This window comes from Halichoerus grypus, chromosome 1, assembly GCF_964656455.1.
Source record: "Halichoerus grypus chromosome 1, mHalGry1.hap1.1, whole genome shotgun sequence".
NCBI lineage: Eukaryota > Metazoa > Chordata > Mammalia > Carnivora > Phocidae > Halichoerus > Halichoerus grypus.
Genome location: NC_135712.1, coordinates 194,054,584 through 194,067,587, shown reverse-complemented (window position 1 = coordinate 194,067,587; position 13,004 = coordinate 194,054,584). Strand labels below are relative to the sequence as shown.

General features: G+C 45.1%; 2 protein-coding genes across 7 annotated transcripts in view; one reads left to right on the top strand and one right to left on the bottom strand.

Moving 5' to 3' along the window:
* The window catches only part of CACNA2D3 (calcium voltage-gated channel auxiliary subunit alpha2delta 3), an 852,366-nt gene that overhangs the window by 702,866 nt on the left and 136,496 nt on the right, over positions 1-13,004 (top strand). The window lies entirely within an intron of this gene.
* Positions 376-6,733, bottom strand: LRTM1 (leucine rich repeat transmembrane protein 1). The gene is made up of 2 exons (XM_036109201.2): positions 5,992-6,733; positions 376-809 (listed from the first exon to the last, which is right to left on the bottom strand). Exons 1-2 carry the CDS (start codon positions 6,731-6,733, stop codon positions 376-378), a joined length of 1,176 nt encoding a protein of 391 aa, XP_035965094.2.

Genomic DNA, 13,004 nt, shown 5'->3' with positions numbered 1-13,004 from the left:
GCAGTTTTCCAATGGACCATAAAGCTCCCTGGAACGCTGACTAGCACGTGTGTTTGGGTTTCTGTTGCTCTTTTAAAGCAACTGAACGCAGGGAAGAGTACCTGGGAGGAGTATCTTCCCTTTCCCTGCGTCCTGCCTTCCTGCACATAGAGTGATTACAGTAACTTCTCAGACACAGAGCACAAGTGTTGTCTCTATTTCAAATGCAGTATTTTTAAAATCTCAACATGATACTTCCCCCCCGGGGAATATTTATATGGACAGGTTTTTGTTTTTGTTTTGTTTTGTTTTTTTAGCAAGATGAGACCTTAGCAGTGAATGCATCGGACACTTTCTCTGGCCTAAGATGATTCTTCCTTTCTGAGATGGAGGCTCTCAGGCTGGTGGGCTGTCACACAGCTCCTTTCCTTCCATCTTCCCGGGCTCATTGGTCGGAGCCAGGCGTCCCCCATGGTGCTGGGCTGTGACAGCCGCATAGGTGCAGCCGTAGATGGCAGCCGTCAGCATCATGAGACACACGATCCCGCACACAACCCCGGTGATGATGATGGTGGCCACCGCGTGACGCAGGTTGGCCGGCCTCGGCTTGGGTTTGAGCTCACACTCCGAGGGGTCTCGCTCCCTGGCGCTGTGGCTCTCAGGAGGCCCAGGGACGGGCCGGTGGGCAGAACCCAGCTGCTGCCCCCTGGAGGACCCCACATCCAGAGACGGGAAAGGGCAGGGCTGGTAGAGCTCATGAGGGATCTTCAGGAGGTCCTCTCCTTTCCAGGTGTCTGGAGACGCACAGATGACACCGTCTGTTACTCCCCCTTTAAAAAACAAAAGCCGATAAATACGACAAATGTCCTTTGTTGTGATGTTGTACATTAATTACAAGGACCCAATGTGTCTACTAACACTCTTCGGTGATGCCAAATGGGAAGGTCAATGGCCTTTTGAGTGTTTGTGTATCTTTGACAGTTATATTAGTTTAGTTCGTGGGATTAAGTACAATTAACATGTCTCCTCAGGCCTTGGAACATTCAGTAATTTGAGAACTGAACTTTCCAACAAGTTATTAGAGCCAGTTTCCACTCTCTGTAAGGTGATTGATTTCCTCAGGTATGTAGACTCGTGTTGTTCAGGGGGGGATTTGGGTGCCTGGTGATTGTTTTCTAGAAAGTACACTGAGCTAACAGGTTTCATTCTGGCCAAACATGACCTCCGATTTACTATCTAGGCAAATTAACTTCTCTGACTACATTTTTTTTTTTTTTTGCCATAAAATACTGTATTTGTATCTGACTTGATAGTTTACAAAGCGCTGTTCGATAAGTCCTCACAACTCTGCTCTAGTGGGTAATTCTTGTACAAGGTCACCCAGGTAGGTCATAAGTGGGCAGATCAGCACTCCAACCCAGCCCATCCCTTGATCCCAGTTTTCTCACTGTGCTCACTGCCTCTCTCCACTTCCTCCTCCCTCTTCCCCCTCCCTCCTGGAGGCTCTTGAGGTCAGCAGAGTTAATGCAATGACCCTCAGTGTAGCCCTTTGACTGGGCAGAACCTGGCCTGCATGACCTGTGGCTCAGCTCCTCTGGCTGCCATAAACTCCTCCTCCAGGAGGGCTGTGAAGCCTGGCACCACTTTTAGCCAAGTTAGAATGGAGAGCCTTTGTACACACCACAGGTAGATTATGAAATTATATCAGAAAGTCACATGCAGGAGATGGTCACTTCAGTGTTATTATAACCTTCCTTTGCAGAGTTTGCTGAATGCCTTCCAACCATCTTCTGAGCCTCATAAGCCAAGTCCTAGGAGGCCCTATGAGTAGATGGGGCCATTTTATAGTGCCATCATTATCATGGCCCTGGTCACACCGGGATCAATGGCAGCATTCAACCCACACCTTTTTGTCACCCTACTTGAAACTGAATCGCCTACTGCTAGAGTCACTTGGGCCCCTTCTGGCTTCTTCGGTGATTTCCCTGAGGCAGAGCCCCAACTCTAAAGCAAAAAGGTAACAGAGGAATTTCCTCCTTTCCTGAGCTGACATGCAGGAGGCCAGAGGTGCAGGGTGGCTGCTTCTGATGGGCCCTAGGTGCCATCAGGCTATACTGAGACTAAGGATCCCTGCCTCAGGGACCAGTTCATGCCTCTGCCCAGGAATTTGTTGTAAGGCAGAAGGCCAGAGAAACCGAAATGGAGTGTGGGGCTTTGAGAAGTAGTGATGATATTCAACCTGGCCAGAGAACACGGAGACTCCCCCCAGGGGAAGAAAGGCTGCCTGCCGTGGGACCAGCATTTCTGTCACTGACTCATTCCTAGACTGGGGTGGTTCACCCAATCACTCCAGGCTTAAGCACTATCTTCTCCAGCTTGAGGCTTCCTGCTGATCAATATTAGGTGGGAGGCATGGCCTTGGGACCCACAGCACCAAGGAAATACCCAGGCTAGAGCCTGGGACAGAGCTGGAAGTCAGGGGCTGTGGCCACAAGAGCTCCATGGCCACCTGTGCAGCTGTGTGCTCAGGATTCACTTCCCAGCCTTCCACCACCATCTCCGCAGCCACGACCCCAGGAGGCAAATCTGCTGATGACAGCTTGTGGGTCCCCCTCCCTTCTAGATCCATGGAAGCTGTTAATGTAAGAAGTCCCAGCTTGCCAAGCCCTCATTATCCCCCATCTGGCCACTGGTAGCTCTTTACCAGTGTCCTGGAAGAAATTGGATTCAAATCTTGAGTCTATTACTTGCAGTTGACCATTCTTTGCCTCTGCTTGCTCATCTGGAAAGTGGGAGAGGGGGTAATAATGAAAAATCATATCACAAGATCACTCTGGGTTCAGTTGGGTGAAGTAGGTCAAGTATTTAGCACAATGCCTAGCTATAAATGTTCAATACAGTTAGCTTTTGACATGAAGATGATTTGTTTACTCCTGAATGGAGAGAGAGCAATACTAATCACAAAATCTATGTTCATGCTTTTGTGAAGGAGACATTTAGTAGGTATTCATCAAAGCACGTTTTTTTGGCTCTTGGGCCCGTGGGAAGGCAAAATTTCCCCATCCTTTGTGGTCAGTTTGGGAACTGAGTTGTGGCCCATGGAACCAATGAATGCCACTTTTAGGCCACAAAATCCCCTGCTTCATCCTCCATGTGATCTGTTCCTACTTGGTGGTACCCTTAGAGGCCACGTGGTAAAGTGGCAGCATTAGAAGCTGGAAGGAGCTTATGTCCCTGAATGACTGCATGGGACTCAACCTTAGCCCCCAGTTCCCTTGGGTCTAACACGAGTGAGCAAAAGACTTTTATTGTGACCATGACCCACATGGGTGTCATACCAACCAGCCTGTCCTGACTAATACCTTTCCTGTTTGTATTTATTTATGTATCCTTTAAAAAAATAAGGCATTGGCCAATGCCTATTTTGCCTTACCCAATATATATTATTCCTCAGGGAGTCTGAGAATTAGAATGGACCTCAGGAACTCTCTGGCTTCACTCTGTCAGCTTTCACCTGTGACACTGAGAGCTGGTTGGGGGTGGGGTGGGGAACATTAATTCATCCAGAGGTCACAATTGAGTTTGTGGCAGAGCAGAGGAGCTATCTCCTATTTCCTATCCCATGTTGCTTCTAGTGTCCTGGACCTGGAAACTATCTTTTGTCAAGAAATGTTCTTTGCTGAAAACTCTTTCTGCGATGGTTTGACTTATGGTTAGCATTTAGTCAGAACACAATAACTAAAGCCACTTCACCTCTAGGTATGAAAAGTTTTATTTGCAACGTCCTAGAAGAACAGTTTTTGCCACAGCCTATGCCCCCTGTTGTAGGGCAACTTGAAGATTAGTTGGCTAGGGATAGGCTGTTTGCTATTATATGGTTGAGAAGGATTCTTAACTCAATATTGTATATCTGAACTCACGCTGTGCTCTCTCCCCCTTCCTTCTATGTAACTGCTGCAACCATCCGGACTCTATTGACCCCCTAATTCATGTCTATAGCTCTGAGATCTTTCTGAGTTAGGGGTTCAAACATACAGCCGCCAACTCAGTGGCACCCCTTGGATATGTAATGGGCACCCTGAACTTGACTTGCCCCAGAACTCTCAATTTACCATCTCCACCATATACTTGCCTACTTGCCAAAGAATGCAGGGCCAAGACCCCACCCCCATTCTGCCCCTTATCGGCCCCTGGCATCGCTATGTATGTGGTTAATCTTGCAGGATCAAACAAATCGAATTTCCCATAATATACTCTTTTTTTTCATTCATTTCCCATTCCAATCCATTAGCAGTTTCTATCAGTTCAATATTCCAGATATATCCCCAAAGTTGATCATTTCTCATGACCCTGGTCCAGGCTACCATCTTCTCTTCCCTGAATGACTGAAATCACTTTCTTCCCTCATCCCCTTGCTGCTTCTTCTGCAGCCTATGGTCTGCTCTCCCTCAAGTCACCAGAGTCAGCTTTTGAAACTAGTTAGATTTTGTTCCCTTGACTAAAATTCTTCAAGAGATTTCCATTTCATCTAAAATAAAACCCAAGTGACTCAGCCTGCTCTGCACGTTCCTACATGACCTGGCCCCTGAGTACTTGTGTTGCCTCATCTCTGTCTGCTCGCTGCGTCCCTTCTTCTGTTCTCACCACTCTGCGGGCCTCTTTCTGTCTCTCAGGCAAGCCAAGCTTAGTCCCCTGTCAGGCCCTTTGCAATTTCTATCCTTTTCCCCAATTATCTCATGACTCATTTCTCCTCATTGTTCAGGGGCTGCTCACCCACATCACCTCTTTGGAGAAGTCTTCCCTATCCTTCCTATCTGAAATGGAACTCCCGTCCTGTCGCTGTCTCTCCCCTCACTCTGCCTCCTTGTGTCCTTAGCACCAAGTGCTGTCTGAACTTGGCTATTGATTGGCTATCTTATTTTAACGTCTGTTTTTGCTACCAGAGTGTAACCTCCATGATGGTAGAGATTTTCTTGTTCACCTTTTCGCATCATCTAGAAAAGTGCCTGGCTCATAAATGGTACTCAAAACACAGGAATGAATGAATGATGCTTGAAAATTAAAAGGAAAGAAGCACTGTGATGTAGAGGAAAGAATGTGGGGCTAAGACCCAACAATCATTCATTCTATTTTTCTCTGTGCTTCTAATCTGTCATCCTGGGCAAGCCACTGATCATCTCTGGGCTTCCATTTCCCATTTATTATAGACCAGTATTGAGTTAGAAGGGTCAGAAAACTTTTCCATAAAGAGCCAAGTAGTTAATATTTTAAGCTTTGCCATACACAACTATTCAGCTTTGCCTTTGTGGTGCAAAATAGCTAAGGACAACACATGATAAATCAGCATAGATGTGTTCTAATAAATATTTACAAGAACAGGAGAGGGGCTGGATTTGGCTCTTGGGCTGTAGTTAGGTGACCTCTGGGTGGTTTCCAGAACCCTCATCTTTAATATTCTAGATTCTTTTGCTTTGATTTTTATCATCTGGTTAAAGAAATAGTAAGCAACTTTAGGAGGGGTCCCTGCTGCATACAATTTCAGTTAACAGCGGTATTTGCTAAAGCAGAAGGGATAATCTCAGGGAAGATTTATAGCTATCAAATTGGTAGAAGCATACACAGTGGGAGAAATCCCAAGGAGAGAGACCATGCTGGATCACACTTGAAAATTAGAATATTGTGCCACTTTGGAGTTGAGCAATTATTCAGGGGGTGAATTTCCCTCCTTCTTAAGGGCCTGCAGCTCTCAGATAAATAAATGTTGTTAATCAAAGTGGAAAGTTACCTCCATGAATCATATTTGTAGATGAATTTAAATCATGAATTTAAACACCCTCTAATGACTCACTGCCTCTCTTGCCATACCCTAAAATGACATCAGTGTGAAAAAGCTTACACGGGCCCCTTGCACACTCCTCAATGTTCCTTCTAATGCAGAACAAGAGATGAGGTTCATCCTAGGCTGGTAACACACAGACTGGGAGGGGGGGGTTCCAAGTAGACATGACTGACCTTTATAGATAAATGTCTCCAGCCAGAGTTTAAGACTGAGCAAGTGGCAATTGCATTTCCAGAGGTTGTCCTTGAGAAACAAAAGCCTCACACTGGGCATGGATTCCAGGAGCACTCGATCAAGCTGCTGAAGCTGGTTTTGTTGAACTGCAAATACGGTCAGGTTCTCCCAAGGCCTCCCCAGGGATGTGGGAAGGTGGCTTATGTTGTTTGATGACAAATCAAGCTCCCTCAGCTGTGGGAGGGAGTGGAAAAGCCTGCTTTCCAGAGAATGCAGGGAGTTCTGGGTTAGGTTTAAGACCTGCAAGTGCTGGAGTCCATGGAAAACCCCGGGGGCCAGATGCGAGAGGGAATTGTTCCACAAGTTCAGGGTCCTGAGCTGTGGCACAGCCCTAAACGCGAACGCAGGAAGCTGGCGTATCTGGTTATCTTGCAAGTGCAGCGTTAGAGTCTGCGGAGGCAAATCCAGAGGGACTTCAGCCAGCCCCTGCCGGCGGCAGTCTACAGAATGTGAAGACGAGTGACAGCGGCACCTCTCTGGGCAGCCACCCACCAGCCGGAGCAGGACGATCACGCCCGAAAGCAGCAGCAGTTCACCTACGAGGAACAAAAAGGAAACTGAGATGCGAAACCAATGTATAAGCAGTGTTGGCATGGGTTCACCTTCGAAATCACAAGTAATGTGACTCAGGGCCAGCGAACACCTTCTACAACCTGTAGGAGGGGTTCTGTCATTCCGCATCCTTAGGAAAGTCGGGCTGGCCTGGGTACAAACCCGGTGGAGTCAACTGCTGTGCGATTGTCAGAAGCCTGGGAAAAGATACTTTCTTAGTGGCTCGGTAAATGGAAGGTGGAAGACTTAAGGATATCACGTAGAAAGGTGAGAAATATCTTGGGGGGCCCATGCCTGTTGTAGGGCACAGCAGAATTACCTGAGGCCAGGAGTTCAGAAGAATGATAGGCCAATCAGATAGTCACATTTCTGAAAAGTAAGCTCCGGATCAGTGCTGTCCAGTAGAACTTGCTGTGGCGATGGAAATGATCTGCATCTGTTGTCCAGTATGGTAGTCATTAGCTACATGCGACTACTGAGCTCTTGAAATGTGACTACTGCAACCAAGGAACTGAATTTTTATTTGCATTTAATTTTAATTAATTTAAATTTAAATCGCCACATGGTGCTAATGGTTACCATCTTGGATCAGGCGGTTTTGAAGTATTCCTACATATTGATGTGCATCTTTGCAGGTGTAATAATTCCATGAATGGTGATCATCTCACTTTTTATTCAAGAGATTTTAAAAATGCAAAAAAAAAAAAAAAAGATTTTAAAAATGCAGAAAAGCATGTAATAAACACCCATATTCCTATAACACAGTTTTGTCAATCATTCATAGGTTATCATATTTTTCATCTTTTTTTCTGTTAACGTAAAGAAAAAAAGCATTACTGATACAGTTGCAATCCCTTTGATTAGCCCCCAAGTCATGTTTTCCAACATGAAGCCTCCTCACCCCTACCATTACTGACATATCCCTCTGGGCCTTTAAAAAAACAATGCTTAATAATAACAACAGCAAATAGTCATGTAGCACAGATTTTGAGCCAGGCATCATTATAAGGGCATTATAATATTATATTACTAGTATATATATATATAACTAATTAATATTACATATAATTATATATTATTATAATTATATAATATTATATTATATATATCAAAACTATATAATTATATATAATATATTACCATTTATTATATATTATAATACATCAATTAATATATTTATTATTATATGTAACTATATATAATGGTATATTATATATATTAATTTAATCCTCATAACCTTGTAAATCTGGTTCTATTATATCTGCATTATAAAGATGAGGGAACTGAGGCACAGAGAAGTTGAACCACTTGTCCAAGGTTATATAGATAGTGAGTAGTAGAATCATGATTTGAAACCAGTCTGCTTCCAGAGTCTGTCAGGATCCTTACCTGCTGTGCTTTCCCACTTGTCAAACTTTTACACACACACACACACACACAGTATATAATGTGTTATATAGTGGTTTTTAAAACTCTACATACATATAGTCATTGGCATGTCTCATTTGCCATTTACTCTATTCACTCAAAACTGATCTATCCATGTAGGTATATATAGAGAGAGTTCATTCCTTGTAAATACTATAGACCATTCCATGGTGACACCATGCCAAATTTAATATTCAGCCACTCCCTTACTGATGGACATTTGAGTTACTGCAGTTTTCCTTTACTATAAATGATGCTGCAGAGAACATCCTTGCACAGAACAACTTGGCCATGCAGAAATTACGAAGAGGGTCTCCAGAATCAATAGGAGCCTCCTTGCAGGGTTCAGAGAGGATGCTGAGCTGACATTTTTTTAGACACTGCTAGATCATTCTCCAGAGTAGCTGTATCACTTCCTGCCTTTTTTTTTTTCCTGGGTCTTGAATTTCAAAATATAGCAAATACCTGTTAAGAACATTTTGTTAAATTGGTAGAAAAATTCACAAGGCCATGCAATAATATTTAAAACTCAGATGATTATCTACTCATAAAGAAAGCTCCTGGAAGAGGTTGTTTGTCTGTCCAGCTTTGGCCTTAACTAGGGAAATAGACAATGTGGCTATCCAATGCACTGGACCCTTGAATTCTCTACTGATGGGAACGGCACTGAAGGCAACGGGGAAGATACCTAGAGAGCCTTCTGAATATTTTGCTCAGTTTAGTTTAGCTCAAGGGATGCGGAACATCACAGTCCCCTTCCCTGTTCCAAAATATAAAAGAGCAAAATCCTTGTTTTCCTTTCTATAATTTTGCAAATAATCTAAATGACTCCTTTCAAAGCCAATGCACCTTCCTGGGAGAGAAGAGTCAATACAAATCTTAAATCAGAGAACAAGTTTTCCACAGAATCCACTAATCTGTTAATGACAGGCTTGTCTTTCTGAGCTTGTGGCCAGTTTGCTCATTCTTCCTTGAGTCCCACTCCCCCGGCCTGCCCAAGGGGATGATAAATAAACTCCAACTTGAAGCGCTGTATTTTCTATGAAATGGCCCATGACATGCTAACTGCGTATGCCATCATGGCTGGGTACATATGTCCCCACGTCCTTCTTCTGACCCAACATGGCATAAACAGAAATTCCCCCACTAGAGACATTTTTTTATAGGTTTGGTCTTTAGAGAAAGACAACTTCAAAGTTAAGTTTCCCACAGATACCTTGTTGAGGGAACTCCATTCCTCTCATGGACAGAGAACTTTTCTAAGGTGCAGGGGGATTAATCATGGCTCACCTTTCATGGCTGAGTCTCCACAGGCTTCCTCGTGGAACCCGTAGCCCACCTTTATGAATCTGCAGATCCACACGCTGAGGGCATGGCAGGCTCAGAATCCAGCTTGTCATTCACTTTTTCAGGACAGAAAAGCTTGTGCTTTTCTTCCATGCAGAACACCGTTGTCACTTTCAGGGACCACGTATTTAAGCAATCCTGCCCCTGTCTCCATCTGACTCGGATGGTTTTCCATAAGAGGATCTTTCGATTGTGCCCCCTCTTCTTTCTTAAAGTGTCAGCCTCCCCAAGATCATCGTTGCCTTTCCCATTCAGGCGACGAGCCCCAGAAAGAATGTTTGTCAAACCTCCGTGAACAGCTGTAGCATTCAAACATGACCCCGATGCCTCGGTCTTTTTGATTGTTTAATCTGCTTGAAGTCCAGGGCACCAAAATAAAACCGCCTTCTTAATCCGGTGGTGGTTTCTGAGTTCTGTTGACTTATTAAGCATGCTGTGTCAACCCTCGCCGGGTTGGGGGACACTTGCTGTGGATCCTCGATCTGGGGGTCTAGCAACAGAGCCAGCAGAGTGTGTAATGTGAGGACAAATTGGCCTGCTGAAGGCTGACACGGTTTGCACAGGGCACTTGTTTGGTCATCCAAGGCGTATTCAGCCAACATCCGTAGGGATTAGCTGTGTTGACAGGGTCTTGATGCCCTGAAATTCATACTCATGGTTTCCTTTAGTGGACATCACAGGCTCTTCTCACTGGTGCCACAAATACTTCTCAGCTGCTTCTTTCCCCCACCCATCCCCCGCCCCCCCGAATTGACCTTTCGGTTCGCGTGACTTTGGAAATACTTCCCAGTCTTTCATCGTTTCCCTGATGCTGGGGTTCCAGCCTTTCCCTCATTTTTCACATATAAAACAATAAAGCTGCCCCGTGAGCATCAGGCATCAATGAACTGTGACTGTTCCCTAATTGAAGCTGTTGGGAACTTTCCCACCAGGGCCTGAAGCATTTCTTTGAATGTGCAAATCCCCCGTCATCTGCTGAGGTAGGGCGTCAGTGCCCAGAGCTGCTCCTCGAAGTGTCACAATGCTCCCGTGGCCAGGCCACCACAAGGAAGGTAAAAACCAGGCTTTTATTGAGGCAGCTTGTGCAGGGGTATCCCTGGCCCCGAGCAGTGTAACAGAGCAGGGGAGTGTGGGATTTGGAGTTAGATGGGCCTGGATTTGAATTCAGCTTCACCGGTCACCAGCTTGATGTCTCTGGGTGAGCGACTCGCCCTCTGGGATCCTTATAGCCTCATGTCTAACACATCGTGGATGGTATTTTTTGCTTCACGGGTTTGTTCCCAGGATTAAATTAAAGCAAGCGATACATGCCACAGCCTGGAATGCCTTAATAAATGTTCACAGTTACCCATGAGAATGCCTTGCAGGACTTCTATGCTGCTAGCATTTGAAGGACAGCCTTGACACAACAGGTAGGAGGAAGATCCTGGCAAAAGCCTGGGACACCCGGCCCCTCATGCCACTCTGGTGGCAGCAGAGGACCCTTGTGAATGAAGCTGAAAAACTGGATGGTGACTATCCTTCAGAGCCTGCTCTTTGGAATCCCTTGTCTCCTTCGGCCATGTCCCATCCAGCCTCATGGATATCCTCCCAGTATATCCATCCTGCCCTCTTCCTGAAAAATCTCCTTTACCCAGCCCGCTACCTTTTGTCCTCTTCTGCAACATTCTTTGAGTACTGTGATACCATGGAGAAAAGTCAGGTATAGGTGACAAAGAGCCATTTAAATCTTCATAAGGGCTAAATGGCTTCTTCCTTCCTCCCTCCCCTCCTTCCTCTCTATTTGTGAGCGCACAGAATTTAATCATCATAATTCCTTGATGATATATGATCAGTGATAGCCCATATGTAGCTTTTGGTCATTAATGCATCATATTATAGCAAACGCCTATGAACCTAACCCTCGCTCTAAGAACTAGAAAGTTACCAATAACTTACATCAACCCATGTGTCTGTATCTTTCCCTGGGGTTGGCAAACATTTTTGCGTAAAGGGCCAGAGAGTAAATATTTTAGACATTGGGGGCCATACAGTCTCTCTCACAGCTGCTCAACCCTGATGGTGAGTACAGAGCCAGCCAGAGTCAATCCGTGAACAAATAGACGTGCCTGTGCTCCAATAAAACTTTATTTACAAAAACAGGTGGGGGACTAGGTCAGCCCACAGGCCATAGTTTGCAAGCCTTGCTCCACCCCATTCCCTAGCCACTGCTATCATTCTCCTCCTGCACCACACACCGGTCACCCACTCAGCTAGACCTACCCACCAGCCTGTCTCCTCATCTACAAACTGACAGGTCTGGAAAAGGATGATTTTTAGGGTATTCTTATGTCTAAAACCTTGTTATTCTCATTAGAATGCTTGAGTGGACTTGAAAGAGTCTGTATTTACAGACTTTAGGGGGCATTGGGCAAAGAGTTTGAGTGTCTCTTTGGGTTATAGCAGAGCTGTTTAGCTGTGTCTTGCACGGTCGACCTAGGATCCAAGTCTTATGGACTCCAGAGGCCTGGAAAAGATGAATCCATTGATAGCATGGCTCAGCATAGGGGGCCAGGACAGCTGTAGAGAAACTATAGATAGTCATGACACCTGCAGGTAAACCCAGGCTGTGTGGCCAACTGAGGAAGCCCACTTTCATGCCGCTTATACCCTGAAGCTGGGTGACCTTGGGCAAACCACAGGCTCTCTCTGAGCCTCGGCTTCCTCCTCTGTAGAATGCAGATAGTAGCTACCTCATATAGCACAAGAAGGATCCAGTGATATATGGTAAGTGCACAGCACAGGTCTGGCAGAGCAAATGACCAAAAGTGGCATCTCCTGTTGGCCCCAAAGAGTCTGGACTGGCTGCTCTCCTCTAAAATGTGGATAACCTGGGAACATGCAGAGAACCCACACCGCTGAGGGGTTCCTGGGAGCGTGCCTTACTACCCAAAGGGGCTCTTTGGTTCTGTTTTGCTCCTGCTGACTCTCACAGGCGATTAAAAGATAGGCAGTGCACACTTGGGGGAGATGCCTCCCAGACATTGAAGGACTTGGACATGGAATCTGATTGATTTATTCCATCTGACCTCAGCCCAGAGAACCAAGGGAGTGTGCTAATGCCTGAGGCACCTTCTCTCTCTCTTTCCCTTGGTGAGCCAGAGCTGAGAAGTGGCAAGACAACTGTGCATGGCAGAGATGCCAGATGTCAGGTCAGGCCAAGGCTCTGTAGAGGGGAGGAGGCTCCACTGTGAGGGTTCCTAGTACCGAGACCTCGTCAAGAGCCCAGTTTCTCATGCGGGAACTTGCTTAAGTCAGAACATTTCCTAATATAAATTGGTCTTTTTAGCATTTCACCTTCCTCAAAAAAATAATCAACAATTATTAACATTTAAAATTGACGATGTTTTGAAATCCAGCAAATGTGTATTAGCAGGTAATATACAGGTATATACAACTATTGAAAAAAAAATAAGTTACAGCTAAATATACTCACCTAGGAGGGTATTCATAATAAATTGTTAGGTTAGATAAAGCAATTTGAATAGGAATATACATTGCATAATCTTATTTATGTTGCCAAAAAAAAAAAAAATTCAGAGGTGCAGAGCTGGAGGGGTTAACCCTAAAAATGTGCATTGGTTTG